The following is an 18,753-nucleotide window of genomic DNA, read 5'->3' as shown; positions in this document are numbered from 1 at the left end:
ATGGTTATGTCAATATTCTTTGAAGATTTTTAGCTGCGAGAAAAAATATCTTTAATTTAGAACGTTGTTGTTTTCGCATTTTTCAATAGCGGCGCCAAGTAGGTCAGCATGTAATAATATAATTAAACATTGATGGAGTACCTAGAGATTTATTTGCGGTGTCTGTGCTATTTACTATTCTCTGTGTTAATATTGAATTCTCTTTCTATATTGTTTTCTTTGCAATATTTTAAAGGTATTTATTTTACTCGTTTTAATGATTTTGAACTTCACTTAGGTAAATACTTACGATAATACTCGTAAGTACTATTATTTGTCTACTTAATATAAGTTGAGTAGTACAATCAAACGATTTATTATTGTAAAATTATTCTATTAACTCTTCAATAAATAGAAAACAGGGCAATACATAGCATTTCTTTTTATTCTATCCAAATATAAAATAGACATCAACTTCGACCATTGTACATAGGCAAATGCAGGATCACACATTCTAGCAAACTTATCTATCTCGAAACGAAGAGAACTCACTGTGTCCTAAAACGTGTGGTTTTAGAGCCGAGAGCGTTGACAGACTAACAAGATAACTACGTTTGTTTAGAAAGTGACTTGCTTCTTTTCCCTCTCGGATCTGATGGTGACCTTGGAGGAGGCGACGGTTGTGTCGGCGGAGGCTTCGTTGTCGGCGACGAGGGCGCGGAGGCGGGCCGCGCGCTTTTCCCTCATGGCCGTCCGTTCGCTGAGCTCGTTCATCTCGTCCTCCAAGTCAGTCAAGCGCGCTCTGGTCACCTTCGCCCTCTGTGCGGCCGCGCTCTCATCATCGGACTTTAGCGCGGTCCATTTTGTGAGTGAGTTCTCTTCGTTTAGCCTGCGGGCGATGCGCTTCTCTGTGCGCTCCTCGTTCTCCTGCAGCGCTCGCCTCGCGCCGCTCACCTCGGACTGGCCGATGCCAACGCTCTCGAGAATTTTGTCGGAGATCCTCATGCGGTTCTCGAGATTAGCGACGTTGGTATCGAAGTCGATGTCCTCGGCGAAGCGCGACGTCTTCTTGCCGGCACGCAGGCGCTTCAGGGACTCCGTGATCTGGAAATTTTATAAAACCATTGTTAGTTCTAAGGATTAAATAAGAATTTTAATATTTTATAGTTAAAATAAACTAGGTCACGTCGTCGGTTTGAATTATTAGGAACGCGTTCTGGTTTCTTCCATTCTAGTTGTAATATTCTAATTCTATTTCAGTTTATTGTATGCGGATGTTACATAGACAATTGAGCAACATTCAGTAGTCTCATTAATGTCGACTGACTTTATTTCCCATTAGTCGATCATAAACCATTTTGCTCGTGGCATGCAATAAAAATGAGTTTTGGTTTGGAGTGGCTCATGTCAGTCGGTTTGGCAGGGCTATCATCTGTAGTGGCTGGGCTATTTCGGTTGAGCTATCTGCGAGCCGTCATGTGGGTAACGGTGTCTCTACTCATTGTTAAATTTAACGTTGGAACATTATTCAACGTATTTGTGTTCACTTTGCTATCTAACTGTCGGATGGAAATAGCGCTTTGGAGAGTTACGTAGAAAATAGAATAGAACAATACGAAGCCTTTTGATGTCTACATTTTAGTTTACCAGTTATTTCTTTGTTAATTCAAAATAATCAAAAGTTTGTGCTTCAATCTATGCAACGATTTAATCAAAGTGAGAGCGTTATGAAGGATGACAAACCCGCAGTTCCCAACCTACCTCAAACATTCTACAGATACATTAGGTCGCGCGCACATAAAGGAGCCGCTGTACATTTTCAGTGTAAAAAGTATGTACAGACTCGTAATGAGTATGGCCCGAGTTTTTATCTTGTTTGCAGGAAACTGCGCCTCTCACAGCACTACATTAACTATTTCTCTTTTATTTAAAACGTGTTTTTCTGTAAATATCCTGAAAATGTAGATCCACGAATTTCTGATGATATTGACGTTATTTTGGGAATTCTGTCAGTAAAATGCGTAAATCATCATCCTATGAGCCTTTTTGCGTAAAATTTGTATTTTTCAAAAAATATAAAAAATCGTAGGTACTTTGGTATATTTAACTCAGTGCGTAGATTAGTTTTCGTATGCTGCAAAATACACAAAATCAATGATAGATTGTATCGAAAAAAAAAACAACTATAAAGTTACCATATTTAGTTCTTATAATTGCATCTGCCTATTACGTGATACAACCAACATTATCTGGTTCACAAACATTCTATTTCCATTCAAATAACTTACACGTCAGGCCATAAATAGTTGTGTCCCAGAGCCAACGATATACTAATTGAAACCTAACTGCGATGGTCCACTGGAAGCGTTCGAAGACCGACCGCAGTTCTCGATATTCAATAGTTCGAGCGCAGTGCGAACCAACCACTCTAAATCCAGGTAACAATGTATGCAAGAACGTGCAATTTAAACTACGTTGTACTTTCTATACTAAGTAATAATTTAAATCCGAATGTTTGTTTGTTACGCTTTTAAGTTGGGCTTTAGATGAGTTTGACACAGTTGGATTTGAACGGGTAAAAGGTAGTTTGTTTCTGGACGCAAGAGTTTTCTCGTTTTTGTAACTACTTTTTGCATTTGCAGCCCAATTTTTAGGGACTTTTTTGTACCATTCGAAATATAAGAAATACGAGCAGACGGACCCGTGATACTCAAGATATAGCATAGTTAGTCAAGATATATAACGAAGTCAAGGAAGAGAACATGCTACATTATTTATTTAAAAAGCTACAATAATATGATTCTAACTCAAAGGAATTTCAAAATTGTAGTATGCAAGTACGCGGATTGGTTAAACAGGCATTGTTAGCGTAGTCTGTATGCTTGCTTTGTAAGATATATTAAGGTAATATCTTTTGTACAATGAAATAATGTGATCCGAGTTCAGGTTGACGACCCTCGTCTTGAGAAATTCAGGGAAAAATGTTGGTCCTCCTATCTGTTACGTTGCAATGCATTATAGTAAATTGTTTGTTTATTATATAAGATACATATATTATTTTACTGTAATAGGTACTTAAGTATTAAATTCCTTTCAATATTTTCATTGTAATGACTAATCGACCTTTTTATATTTCTACGAATGGATCAATGCTCTCTAAGGAATGTCTACTCAATAGTCACACAAAAAGAGATGATGATAGATCAGTATAAAATTTCGTGTGTAGCACATAGTCATCATATTGTACATTGTTACGTTTATATTGACTGTGTCGGCACATAGTACGTGTCGTGCCAAGAATGATCTAGTCTTTGTCACGGTCTTGAATCTTCAGTAATCTAAAAGTGTCGTGTCACAGTATCGCAGAGGAACGCAGTCAGACAATTTACATTTGATCTAAGAACAACTGGCAGGCTGGCATTTTGATAAAGAAAATTTATTCTGTGTGCATTAGGGTGTCCCAAAAAAATCAAAATCATTTTTTTTTAACGCATACCCTCCCATTTTTTTCCTTTTGGTCCAAAACTATTATAAATAAAATTTTATGATGGTAGGACCACGGTAACCCGTGCCGACTTACATTTGTATATATGTCATACTTGCTCTCTAAGACTAACGCGATCTAACTCGTCGATGTGCTTGTGATTTCTTGTTATTTAGTGATCGAATCATTGTTTTCAAACAGCCAACACGTCACTAGACTTACGCAGTTATAAAAAGGGTATATTTTTAATTAGGGGACCTAAAGCATCAAATGACGGGCTCAAAACTTCCGTCTAATGGACAAGTTCTGGCAGTTTCATTGTACAACTAGCGACCCGCTCCGGCTTCGCACGGAATAACAGTATTTCTCCACTATTTAATGTTTGTTATTATACATGTAAACCTTCCTCTTTAATCACTCTATCTATTAGAGAAAACCGCATGAAAATCGGTTGCGTAGTTTTGAAGAATTAGGTAAGCTTACAACGGGACACGGGGACAGAAAAAGCGACTTTGTTGTATACTATGTACTTAGTGCTATTCGGGAAATTTATTTAATTGTGAATGAAAACGTAAATCTTACTATTCGCGAATGCATTATCTACTGGGAAAAGGCGCGTATTCCAACAAAATCTTTGCCTAATTGTGTGACGAAACTCGTCACCTTGTATCAAGTTTGGAGGGACAAAAGACACAAGACGTTTTTAAGCAACGCCATCAAGACTTTTTCAGCAACTTAGATATGTAATTTGTTTGATTTTGATTAATAAGAATAAATTATCATGTCCCGAGCCTTTTCCCACTATGTTGGGGTCGGCTTCCAGTCTTGCCGGATTCAGCTGAGTACTAGAGTTTTACAAGGAGCGACTGCCTATCTGACTTCTCAACTCAGTTACCCAGCAACCCAATACCCCTTTGATAAGACTAGTGTCAGACTTATTGACTTCTGACTACCCGAAACGACTGTCCAAAATGTTAAATGACAGCCAGGAGAGCAGCCGGCCTACAGTTAGCGCGAGTTACAGAAAGCACGCGCCTCAGAGGAGCAAAGAGGAAATAACTCTTGAAAAACGATTGAATGAATCGTTTTTCAGGGGTTATTTTGTCTTTGGTTAATTTTTTTTTTCAAAAGAAGATCTTTACGGTACGTTGTATGACAAAATCACCTCTAACTTCATTTCAGTAAAAAACGAGTTCTTCTACATGAGTGTGTCCTACCTTCTAGTCAAATAATGCTTCGTATCAAGAAGCCAAAGTTTCAGCACTGAGAGTTAGTGAACGATGTGGCCGAAAGATCGGTGAAGTTCATGCAAGACTTTTATTGATTAATCACAGTAGATGTGGAACAAAAACAATTATTGTTAGGTACCATCCTAGAACATCGGAAAATTTATCCTGACTGTAAAAAAAAAACTACTTTAAAATGAAAATTTTAACAATGAAATTATTTTTCAATGTATATGAGAAGATAAAACATTATTTGGATGTATTCGAGGTTTATTTTTAGTAATAATAATTAAGATCTAAATTTCTCCATAGTAAGTCAGTACAAATTTTCATGTGAAAACTTTGGCATTAAGTCGGCACGGGTTACCACTGTCTGATCGAGATAATATTTATTATAGGAGATAATGAGGTCAAAACGAAAATAATTAGAGGGTATGCGTCCTTTAATTCGAGAAAAAAAAAGTCCCCCTTATGTCTTGGGACACCCTAGTGTGCATTCTAATATTGTTTAGAAGTGCCTAGTGGTATCATAATATGTCCTTTTTATGACTGCCACGTTGGTTGAGTAATCGCATACTTAGTGCAACTGCTGAGAACTGGATTTAGTGTTCGATACCTAGATCGGGACGATATAGCTTTGAGAAAAAGAAACTTTCACTCTAGCTAGCAGTCCCGTCGGGCTATGAGAGTGAAAGAATAGGCGGAGCACCTGTATCTGCACAAATGCTTGTGCACTATTTTATGTCCTGCACAGCAGGCTAATCTGCTTTAATGAGAACAGGCGCCGTGGCTGATAATCAGCCAGGACGCCAATATCATTACATCCTAGTCACAATAATTAGTAGTAATTAATATGGAATTAATAATCGACTGGTTACGTGGCCTTGGCATATTATTAGCTATGATCGGTGTCTGTAGCTGATTTCCCTTAATACAACATTTGCCTTGTACACATTATATACATTTGCTGCCGCTTCAACAGGTAAAGACCAACATTGACATAGCACTGAGCCCATAGTGCTATGTCAATGTTGGTCTTTAACTATAATGATGTGATAAACTTTTCCCTTTGAGTCTGATCGAAATAAATCAAAATTTAGCTATAGACTAGACTTCCAGAAAATAACATTATCCTAGAGTTTAAACTGCTTTTGATTTGATGTGTATTTTTCATAATTTCTTCTTTGAACGGTTTTAAAATGTTTCTTCTTCAAAGGAATTTAATATAAAATTTCATAACTCTTCCTGGAATTTTGAAGTGTAATAAACAGTTTTTAAAATTTCATACACTTTAAAAGATTTCATTATACTCTTACGGCTACATTGAACAGCATAACTTACTACTTATTTGTTTTAATTCAACAACAAAAAAAATTGTTGAAGAAAAATAAACTGTACCTATAAAAAAAGCTTTTCTACCATGAAGTAGACATAATAAAAAAACAAAATATCAATAGTTGACATTTTCTACCAATATCTACAGCATGTTTGATCATAAAATAGGTTTACAGCAATGCAGCAATCTTATTGGACAGTAGAACATTAAACAGGGTGATTCAGGTGTTGTAAATATGTCGCTGCGGATACTATATGACTTTCTGACTGTTTAATGACATATTATATTATACTAGCCGTTTTCCCGCGGTTTCACTCGCGTCAAGTGGGAGCTACTGCCCGCACCGGGATAAAATATAGCCTATGTTAGTCGCAGATAATATAGCTTTCTAATGGTGAAAGAATATTTAAAATCGGTCCAGTAGTTTTTGAGTTTATCCATTACAACCAAACAAACAAACAAACAAAGGTTTCCTCTTTATAATATTAGTATAGATGTGTTTAACTGCAAAATCTGAACCGAAAAATGAACCTAAATGGTGGTTTATCAAAAAAACTTGGCTACGATATTTTTAATCATCTTTATACCAATACAAAAATGAATCCCTATATCTCTTGGTCACGCCACTTCGCGTGAACGGCTGAACCGTCTAAGCTGAAACCCGACTTAGACCCGGGACAAGGACATAGGATTGTTTTTGTCACCATCGGGCTGCTGGATGCAGTTATCTAGAGACGCGGGTGAAACCGCGGGTTTAAGCCAGATTAAAATAAACTGTGAGTTACACAGAAAAAGTAATGGCTAGTTTTAATTCGAGGAATAATATCAGCTAAATGAACCTGTCAATGGTTTTCAAACGAATGGCTATGGCGTTCCAATTATGAATTTATCCAGTATTTCATTTATAAGTACATAGTTTTGTTCGTTATTTTATTAACTGCCAGATTGGTTTAGTTCGTTGGTAAACGTCAAAAGAGTACCTATATAATGGAAAATCAAACTGTCTGCCTGTCTTTTACTACTAGAGGTAATTTTTATTATATATTTGTATTATTTTATAGAGGTTAAATTTTAACATAAAATGTAGTAGGTAGGTAACTAGTATGGTATGAAAGGTAATTTTTACAAACCAAAAATATACTTGTATTCTTTTATACGGGTTGTATTTTTGAGGTACAACGCAGTAACTAGTGGTATATAAAAATGTAAGGCAAAGCTTAACAAGACAGAGTTGGTTGAAGTTACGTCATTTGATATTCCGTGGCTTCGGAATGCATCTAAACTTCGCCGTCGTGTTCTTAGCTGATGCATTTCTAAGGCTATTTTTGAATTTTCTATAACGATGCTATCTTAGATTGTTATGGTCATTATATTGTCTCGTCTCATAACAATATTGACTTGGTATATTTATTTCATGTCACGGTGGGTTGTAACTCTAAAGAAAATTGTGTAGTGAAAAAAAAAAACATTTTTTTACGAAAAATAAAACTGACTGTATTTTGGCGTTCAAGTGTAAATAATCAATTATCTCAGAATATGCTTTTACTAAATGGAGTCACACACTGTACTTCAGCAAAAAGTGAATTTAATTGTTTTCAATAATGTAGTTAAAAGAGTGGAACCATTTAATTTATAACACAAGTGTGTATCGAAACTAAACCGTCCATTAATTCTACGTTAACATTCACTGAAACACCGACATCATTATATCAGCGAATCACAGCTTTGAATTATTCGATAATCTAAGTCAACATTATTCGTAAATTCAAACATGGTTCAAACATCGATACCCATATGAATCTATTTCATAATCTCCCCTAGCCGTCAATCAATGCAGGCGTTCATTATGTTGTAAAATACTGTCATCAACATACATACATACACTTTAGGGTTGTAGACTTCATAGATTTAGAACCCCACTACTATTTGATAGATCGACAATGCGTGACAGATAGGTAACTATAGGTGGGGTGAGTCCAGAAACGGGCACTCTAAAGGCCTAAAGTGGTTCCGTACGTTTCATACCTAAAGAGCACACTACAATTTTTTTTATCGTTTGTGCTAAATCAGCATGAAGTTAAATTTATTAATAGAAAGCAGATAAAAAAATATGGAAAAAATATCTTGGGACATTTTTTTTACTATATCCCAATTTATCGGCCTACTGTTTAGTGTTCAGTGTACGGGTACTCATAGTGGTATTTCGCAAAATAGTTTTTTCAAGAAACATCAATTTAAAAGTTGAGGAAAGCAGCACATATTTAGTCAAACATAAAAAAGTTACTCAACAGATTTTTGGCTTAAGGGCTTATTACATTTGACTAAATTCAGTCGTCTAATTAGGTTTCTCTAATTAGGTTTCTAAATGATTGTGTGTAATAAGCCCTTTAACTAAAATCACTAGATTACCAATCTATCAACTATTCTATATCTATGGTACGAACCTAGGTTTACCTATACTATTCTATATCTATGGTTGTTTTACCTATGTTAGACTAGGAGGGGACGCGGCCATTGACGTATGTAACAATATCAATTATCAAACGTTGTCGTGATTGCAACGTTGCCTTTGACACCTGACTCGTCACTGCATCACCGACTGAGCATAAACAAAGGCGATTGTGGTAGACAATCTGTGTGCAGTCCCTTTACAGGGAGGCTGTGTTTATTGGTTTGGAAGTTAATTGTTTTTTTGAATGCAAAAAATAGTTTTTAGTGTCCGCCTTTGAGCTGTTTTATGCTCTGTAGACATCAAGGCATTATTTTCGAAACTTTTCTTATCACTTTTTATATATCTTCCTACTTTTCTTACAACAATAACTGACTCATACTTTCCTTTACAATATAATTTCGTTTTCAATAGTAGGTTAATCCTTAACTAATTAGACAGAAATCGATCTGTCTGTCCTGCTTTCACAACTTCAGACACGATTTAAATAAAACGTACAGACTGGTGATGATGAAGACAGGCTTGGTCTAGAGCTTGAGAAATGAAATGCGATTTTTGCCGGGTGCAGGAAGTAATTGCAATTAAAATTAAAATATAATTTCCATTCTAAAACCACGCACTTTTCATTAGAATCTAATGTAAATTCTTAACTGCACATATCCCATCTTCAAACTTAAACCACGATTAACCTTTTCACGGAGGTCTATTTAGCGAAGCTACACTCCGCCGCTATTAGAAATGTTGATTAAATGAAAGCCCCAATAATTCAGACAGAATGTTTATTAGCGTTATAATTATTTTACTGCACATTATAATAATCTACTACGCACGCCATTATCAAAGCTCACCGGAAGAAGGAAGGATGACAGATACTTCCTGTCATAGTGACGGGACAACTACAGACAAAATAGTAACTTAATCTATGGTAGTATTCCAATACCCCCGCTCAAGATCAAGTCTAATTTTTTTCTTACAATCTTATACAAAACAATAAAAATTTACTTGATATTGAACACATCCTTATTTTATAAAAATGGCAACATTACAATCTGTCATTATGACGTTTGACATTTAAAATGGTTAACTTGACATTGACAGAAAAATATAACCTCTCTATATCTTACATACATATTTAAAGAAAATGTTTACTAAAACATGTTACAAATATCCAAGTAGTACAAAACATGCTAAATTAACAACAAATACAAACAATGTTTGAACATCTTATAATCTACGTTTCGTACAAACCAAGTGTTTCACAAAAATAGTTATGTTTAACTTGAGACAATGATTTGGTAAGTATATCAGCTTTATTTTCATTAGTACACACATATTTCAATGTAATTAAACCTTTGTTTACTATGTCTTTTATAAAATGAACTTTTATATCAATATGTTTGGATCTTTTACTGTTTTCATAGCTTTCTATCATTTTAATTGTACTTTGATTGTCAATAAACAAAGAACAGGTTAAGTCTTTATCACAATGTAAGTCTTTTAACACTTCTTTAATGTAGACAATTTCACTTACAGATAGAGCTGCTGCAATATATTCGGATTCTGCTGTTGACAATGCGACTGAAGTCTGCTTCTTGGAAGTCCAGCTGACCAGGCTGCCTCGATGAAATATTGCAACTCCACTGACGCTCTTACGATCCATTTGTTCACTTCCCCAATCAGAATCTGAAAAGGCTAGTAATATATTGTTAGTTTCTCTTCTGTATACTAATCCTTTGTGCTTTGTTTGTTTCAGGTATCTCAAGATTCTCTTCGCGGCTGTCCACAGTGTTGAAGTTGGATGATTCATATATCTACTAAGGAATCCTGTTGCATAGGCTATGTCAGGACGACTAATTGTAGCCAAATACATGAGTGACCCGATGAGTTCTCTATATGGAATGTTATTCAGTACTTCTTCATTTTGATTTATTTTTAAGTTAACTTCCATAGGTGTATTACATCCTTTACAGTCTTGCATATGAAACTTCAATAAAATTTTCTCTATAATTTGTGTTTGTTTTATTTTTATTCCATCTTTGGTTTTAGTTATTTCCATTCCCAAGAATTTATTTATATTTCCCATATGCTTAGCTTGAAATTGTTCTTTTAGCTTCTGTATAATATTTTGTCCATTTCCAATTATTAATATATCGTCCACAAATATAAGTATATAAACATCTTGTCCTGTATATAAGCAGAAATCACTCTGAGATTGTTTTAGTCCATTTTGTGTTAAGAACTTGCTTAATTTTTCATTCCAACAACGTGGAGCTTCTTTCAGTCCATATAAAGCTTTCTTTAACTTTAAAACTTTTCCTTCTGTCTTATTCTGTAGTCCTTCAGGGTACTTTATATATATGTTTGAGTTTAATTCTCCATTTAAAAACGCTGTAGGTATGTCAAGCTGTTTGATAGGTAATTCTTCCTGAACTGCTTTATTTAAGAATAACCTTACTGTAGTCATTCTTGCTACTGGTGCGTATACATTTTGAGTAGTTTCCTCCTGAAAACCTTTTGCGACTAATCTGGCTTTCTTGGTGTTGTCTGCTTTAGTCCGAAATACCCATTTTGTGTCGATAGCCTTGTGTCCTTCTGGTAGATCACTTTCTTCCCATGTCTTTAATTTTTTATGTGCTTCTAACTCTTTTTGTATTGCTTCTTTCCATTCTTCTTGTTTAATGGCCTCATTGTAGCTGACTGGGTCTTCAGACATTAGCGCATATGCTATGTTTGACATATCATAGTCATCATACTTTGCCGGTAATTTCACATGTCTTCTTGTGTGTCTGATTTCCTCTGTATTCTGATCAGGTTCTGTCTCTTGAGTGTTTTCCATAGTTTGTTCAGTACTTTCCCTGATTTCCTCTGTATTCTGATCAGTTTCTGTCTCTTGATTGTTTTCCATATCTGTTGATTCTTCATCATCTATATAAGGGTAAGTATTTGTCTCATTTTCTTCATATTTGTAGTTTGATTCATCAAAACGTACATCTCGTGATTCAATTATATCATTTGTTTTTGGGTCCCATAATCAGTGGCGGATTAACCCTATAAGCACAACAAGCACGTGCTTGGGGCCCCTGTTCTCCAGGGGCCTCCATCCTCTGCTGGCGTTTCATTTTATACCTACATTTTATCGAGATTCATCCACAATATATCCGAAATCACAAGGCGCGAGCAGTTCGGGAGTGACCCTTCATACACCCCCGCCTCTAAACTTGATTGGTCGCAGTGCTGTTGATTGTTGTACGATCGCAGTGATTTTTTTTTTCAATTGTGCAGTTGTTATACAATTTTTTTTACATACAATTAATACATAATACAATTAATAGGCAACGATAGCGTTCCGAAGTCGCTATCGTACAGTCGTTGGGAAGCTCACGCTGTAACTACGAGTGCAATATAACAAACATATCCGAAAATTTTGGATGCTTCAGATCAGTGGTCCTGGTGGTGGTGGGCTGGTGGTGCCTGGAGGCATTCCAAGTGGTCCGCGGACCACCGGTTAAGTCCGCGGACGTTGTTATCGATCTTACGTTATCTATCTTACTTGTCCAACAGAAAGAAATGAAGGTTTGAAATGTAGCCCTTTTACGAAATTTTAGTTCTGAGTCTTAAAACATAATCAAGATTTCCCGCTCGCTTCGCTCGCGTTTTCAAAAACTATATGTCCTCGTTTTTACATTTGTCAACAAATTAAAAGTTAAGTACGTTTGGGCTACATTGTACGTAATTTTGGTTCTGAGTCTATAATAAAAATAATTAAAATTTCGCGCTCGCTTCGCTCGCGTATTCAGAAACTATGTGCCTTCGTTTTTGCATTTGTCAACAAACAAAAAATTAAGTACGTTTGGGATAAATTTTACCTCCGTACGAGTCCGAAAAAAATTTCGCGCTCGCTTCGCTCGCGCATTTGAAACTACATGTGCATCACGCTCGCTTCGCTGGGTCAATTTCTTCAACCTTCTATTTCCATTTAAGTAATAGGGGGTCTACACAGGCTCTGTGCTTAGGGCCTCGGATACTCTTAATCCGCCACTGCCCATAATCTATATCCTGAACCACAGTATCCTACCATTCTCACTGATTTTGCTCTGGGTTCCAACTTGTTGGGTCTTGGTAATATGGTACACCATGCTTTTGCACCAAACACTCTTAGTTTATCCAAATTGTTTTTGCCATACCACAATTTAGCTGGTGTGTCTCCTTTGAGAGCTTTTGTAGGTGACCTATTTATAGTATAAGCCGCACATCTTATAGCTTCACCCCATAGGTATTTAGGTAAGTTTGTTTCCAAAAGCATTGCTCTCACCTTATCTGCCAGTGTCCTATTCATGCGTTCACATACTGAAACTTGTTGTGGGGTATATGCACATGATGTTTCTTGTTTAATGCCATATTCCTCATAAAATGACTTGAGTTCCTCATTTACAAATTCTGTTCCTCTGTCAGTCCGTATTCTCTGTACATTATTTCCATTGTTCTTCATAACTTTTATATAATTCATAATGTAGTATTTTGCTTCATCTTTGGAATGTAGTAAATGAACTTCAAGAAAATGGGAGTAGTCATCTATGATTGTTAAGTAATATCTTTCTTCTTTATGAGTGATGGGAGTGACAGGTCCTCCTATATCACAGTATATTAGCTGACCAATTTTTCTAGTTCTTGGCAAAGAAATTGGCTTGAATGGACATCTTGTAGCTTTAGCTTCCATGCAAATGCTGCATCGCACCTTGGATAGTGGTAGATCAAGGACTCTCAACCCTCCATAGTTTAAATGTCCTAATCTTCTGTGCCAAAGATTCTCGTCTTCTGATATCAATGCATGTGTCTTTCTTACATTTAAATCTAATTTCATTGTATATAATTTTCCATTGCTTTGCCCTTGCACATGTATGTTACCTTTGCTTATTAATGCTGTTCCTTTTCTAAATGTCACTTGTAAACCTTTTTCATTAAGTTTTCTCACTGACAATAGGTTGTGAGACAATTTCTCCAAAATAAGGCAATCTGGAATTGATATTTCTAGTCCTTCTTTTGAAGTTCCTTTTAATTTTCCTTTTAGAGTTGTTCCTATTGTATTTCCATCTGCTACTTTAATATTTATGCGAGGAATCTTCTGTATATCTGTCATGTATTTCTGGAAGTTGTGAGATATCATATGGTGTGATGCACCAGAGTCTATCACAAATTCTATTTCTTCTTTTATGTGATTTTGTGTGTTTTCTGCCGAGTTGGCCTGCGCTGCTACAAATGATACTTCCTTGTTAGTGGTATGCTCTTCTCCAATATTTGCAGTTTGTTTTCTAGTCTGCCTCATGCCTCTGCCTCGTGATCTGAAGGTTCCGCGGCCTCTCTGATGAAAATTTCTTTTTGGGCAATTTCGAGCAAAATGGTTGGGTTCTCCACAACTGTAGCATTTTATTTGAGAAGTGCTTTCAAAAACATACTCATTGGTTTTTCTCGTAACACCTTGATTAGATTTCTCTTTCATTTCCGCGTCCAGTAATTTGCTTTTTACAAAATCTAAAGTTAATTCACTGTTTGACATTTCAAGAGCTGTGACTAAGGATTGATAAGCTTGTTCGATACTTAATAGAAATTGACATACTTTCTCTTTCTCATCTATGACGATTCCATGACTGGCGATATCTTGAACTAGTTTTTCGAATTTATTTATATGATCCTGAACACTTTGATTCTTACTGCATTTCAAGTTTATCAGTTGTTTTTTGAGACATAAGCTGCTGAGTGTAGATTTTCTTTGAAACGTACTCTTGAGCTTGGTAATCATGTCATATGCGGTTGATGCATTTTTAACATAGTCTAGATACTTATCTGGTATTCCTTGTATTATTATATTGCGTGCTTTCGAGTCTTGTTTGATGAACTCTTCCTCTTTTGCTTTCTTCTCGTTCCCGCTTTCTATTACCTTTCTCAATCCCTTTTCATCTAGGAGAATCTCGATTCTAAAGAGCCAATTCTCAAAATTGTCTTCCAGTTTCGGTATATGGGAACACGACGCTGTCATTATTTTGGCTTTCTTCTTTTCGTTTCTGGCTGAAAAATAAACCTACCCCTTTTACCCTTTTACACGTGTTTGACCGTAACCTTACTTGTTGATTAGGTACTTTCCTACGCTATCCTGTGTCATCTGACTGAATTATGGGCCTGGGCCCATAACCTATTAGAAATGTTGATTAAATGAAAGCCCCAATAATTCAGACAGAATGTTTATTAGCGTTATAATTATTTTACTGCACATTATAATAATCTACTACGCACGCCATTATCAAAGCTCACCGGAAGAAGGAAGGATGACAGATACTTCCTGTCATAGTGACGGGACAACTACAGACAAAATAGTAACTTAATCTATGGTAGTATTCCAATAGCCGCGAATACAATATGAAGACACTCGCTTAGTTTCTCTAGAGATATTTTGCCTTCACGTTGGAGCCGAGATTCAGCCGAGGCGCCGTAACAAAAGGGCGAGGAATCCAATATATTGAATACCTTCATCGAGTTTGGTTAGCGTTGATCATGGAGAACAAAGTGACTAGCGGAGGAGCCATAACGGAAAATCGCCTAAGAAAGAAGCGCGCCAAATGCGGGTGAGCGTTACTGTTTTTGCACATATACGCCTGCATTGGACCTGTTAACTTTTTGTAATAACAAAAATCGTTGACAGATTTCTCAAAGAATCCGTTAATGATCGTTTGGTCATACCCACTGAATTTGACCTATGAGAAGGTGCCTGACCTACCTGCATTATGGCATCTCTGCTCATCATCTTACTCCGTGTGGTTGGTGCACTTCTATTGTGCTCATTTTACTGCGACAGGTCTGAGCGTAGTTTTGTACTGATCGCGGATGCCGCCTGGGTTTTATTGTCAGTGCCGTGTTTTCGGCAGGTATAAGAGACTTTTTGAAGTTTGTTATTGCGGTGGTTTTTGTATTATTATAATTGTAAAGTGCCTTAATTAATTTAAATGTCTGGAATGTCTTAAAAAGTAATGGAGATGGAAACAATATTTACCATAAATATTTTAAACAGTCTTGTTTAATTACCAACTTAAGTACTTAATTTTTATAAAATATTCCATACAATCAGTTGTCTACCAAGAAAAAAGTATTTTTTTATGTTTTTAAAAGGCTGTTTTTTTACACTATTCATTTAAAATTAAAGCTTTATTTTGTTGAAAAATGTGTTCCAACAACACTTTTGCATTAACAAAACCCATGTTTTATACGAATTCAATTTTTCAAAATAAGTTGTGAGATTACGATTACATTATTCTGTTCGTGCTTGTCCACAATTCTTTTGAAGCAATTGTTATTTGAAATATTTCGTTGGAAAAGAGCTTAAATGGTAGGTACTTAAGTCTCAATGATGAAGCTTTTGTGTTCGAGTAAAAATAGCCCCTTAATTTCAGTGTACGCTTTCTGATAGGACAATAGAAAATTAATAACCTAGACAGGATTCTTTTACATTAAAAGAACTATGTATTAGTATTCCGTCAACGTTTTAAAGTGTTGAATATGCAAACATTTCATGAGGAGGATTTTTCACCAGCATGTAAAATGTTTGCGACGTGGTTGCACGGAATTCGCTCTTATGCTCGCTAAGGTAAAGTTAAAAATTATCTGGCAACTGTTGTTTTTTATTATACACAATTAAAAACTGGATGATTTGTTTAGCGTAAGTCAATGTCAGTTCTCAAAGCCGACAGAAAATTAATTTTACAGGATAAAGCTCTATAGAAATCATATGTAAATTAATCACGCTTATTTGACCGTACTAAAATACACTGTTACTCAAAGTAAAATATTTTTTTATTATTTTATGGCTGAAGCTTAATAAAAACCTTTAATAAAACTTTATACTTCATATTTCCGAGAATAAGAATTTTCAATTTATATTGAATCTTGCCAGTGCAGGTTTTCAGAGGGAAGTAATTTTGTATTGATTCCGTTTTTAATAATAACATGTAAGTACTAAAGTGTGTTAACGATCAATTTTTCACAGTTGGTTAAGTAAAATGTTAATATTTTCATATCTGATAAATATTGAAACGCGAATAAAATCGTATAGCACAGAAGTGAAACAGGGAGTTAATTAAAAAGCCTTACATTGTTACATTATACGCTGATCTTTGCCAAATGCCGATAGTCCCGTAACATGTAGTATTTGTTCACTTCGTCCAGCAATATTCCGTTTAATTTACACCAAAATCAGATAGCTGCCGTTACTATAATCTGGCACGGTTTGTTTTATCATATTCGCAAATAGCAACTGTTTGGTTTGGATATGGCGTTAACAAACATTGAGTAATTCACCTCAATGCTTTTGGAGCACAGCCGGGAAATATGGACGGGCAAATATTGCCAAAGTATAGCCCACTGCATGAAGGGTATAACTAAAAAGTTGGTTCATTGCACGTACTCCTGTTTAACTAGCTTTTACGCGGCGCGTCTGTAGTGCCACTCGTGTTTTTCATCATTTTCCAATCAAAACTGAGTGTTTTATGCAGTCAAAATGTGTATAACGATTTTAATAACTCGCTCTGATGTAGTTAAGTGCGTTTTTGATTTGGCGGAATATTTATGTATTACATACCATCGATACTTGGGAGTAAGCTTCATTAATAGTCAGAGTTTCAGTTTCAGTGCATTATTATTTATTTCACATTTGATTATAAAGGAACTCGAGAAGTGCTGCTGCAAAGTTATAATGAAAAAGTTACTTCCTCTGAAGAAAACTCTTTTGTATTTTGTAAACAAACATATACTTTGTTGTTTGTTATCTTTTTGAAATTTGATGTAACGCTGCATAAATTAATTCTACCTTCTTTATATTTGTTTTGTAAACTTGCTAGGTTCGAAAGAATTAAGCCGTAGGTATGGCTAAACTGCCATGATCATATATAATAAAATATGTTCAATTAATACTTTACAATAAATTATTCCTATTTTAAATTGGGGTCCATCATATCCAAACCGCAATTAGGAAACAGCTACTACCGCTTAAATATTGAATGAGTATTAATATCCGGCAGCTTATTGATTGATTACCACAATAATGATCAATTATATCAATACCAAAATAGGTATGTTTTATACTGTGGTCTAGAAACAATAACACATAACGTAGGTATAACATCTAAAGTTGTTCGAACATTTTATTATGTATCTCTTAATTTGCTGGCAACAGATGGAATTTTGACATAAGCCCAGTACAAGCAGGTAATGTGAAATTCCTATCGGTAGATAGAAAAGTAACAGAAGATAGAATATTGAGAACGACCGTTAGTAATCAAGCTATCGGTTGTCATGGTAACGGTGCCAAGAAATCCTGTGGGAATACTGGCCGTCTGCAAATACATCTAAAGGTTACGCGCTACTAAATTAATGAATACACAGACGCGAACTAGTGTTTGGTATGTCTGAGAAGCAACGGTACATTTGGAAGCCGGTAATAGCTTAAAAGTACCATCAAATTAATATTAATTTGAATTAAATAAGGTCGATTTATTGGCCATAAATTATTTATATTATATAATATAATCATCGGCAAGGATATTGAGCCCTGTCCTTCAACTGCGCAGAAGTGATTCATTGGTTTATTGCCATAAGTGTACAGTGCGCAAAGCGATCCCCACTCTTCCGCCGAGAGCTCATTATCCGTGCCGGTAAGTACATATAAGAATTTTACAGGAAACTTCGAACATGTGAAGTGCTTTCACACTAGCAGTTTATTCGAGCGGCAAAGCTCGGTTCGCTCGTTCACACAATGCGACATTAAACAATTGACAACTATCGGTACAGAAGATGACGTTTAAAACCGAGCGATAGATTTTTTCTACCCAGAATGTGTCATGACAGAAAAGTCCACCCGTGTGGAAGCGATGTTACAAGACAAACGAATGGAGAAACTTTACATTAATATAAATTATTAAAAGTAAATTAATTAATAATCTGTTTCTAAATTATTCATGGTAAAAAAAAAAAAAAATTTAGATACATCATTTTTCCTTGAAGTTGTTCGATTAACGAGCCAAGGAAATAGCTTGTTTTTATACGTTGTTTACTATGCGCATCTGATAGAAAGTGGTTATAAAAATAATTGGATTAAAAACCGAGGTGGGAAGGTTTTTAATCTTATATCGAGTCAATATTTTTTACAAGGTGACCATCATGTTTTATGTGGGCGTAGAATCTTTGTAATGAGTCCTATATTTAATTTTGTGTAGGCAAGAAGCTGTGTATTATCTTG

The 18,753-nt window shown here is 35.5% G+C and overlaps 1 protein-coding gene across 1 annotated transcript in view; it reads right to left on the bottom strand.

Annotated features, from left to right (window-relative positions):
* Positions 1 to 406: 406 nt before the first annotated feature.
* The window catches only part of LOC110374508 (uncharacterized), a 31,881-nt gene continuing 13,534 nt past the window's right edge, over positions 407 to 18,753 (bottom strand). The window contains exon 3 of the mRNA XM_021332243.3: positions 407 to 1,083. Within this exon, the coding sequence (XP_021187918.3) occupies positions 598 to 1,083 (486 nt within the window). The 3' untranslated portion in view covers positions 407 to 597. The remainder of the gene's footprint in view (positions 1,084 to 18,753) is intronic.

Source organism: Helicoverpa armigera, chromosome 1 (assembly GCF_030705265.1).
Source record: "Helicoverpa armigera isolate CAAS_96S chromosome 1, ASM3070526v1, whole genome shotgun sequence".
Classification (NCBI taxonomy): Eukaryota; Metazoa; Arthropoda; class Insecta; order Lepidoptera; family Noctuidae; genus Helicoverpa; species Helicoverpa armigera.
Note: the sequence above shows the minus strand (reverse complement) of the source record. Positions and strands in the feature narration are given on the sequence as shown.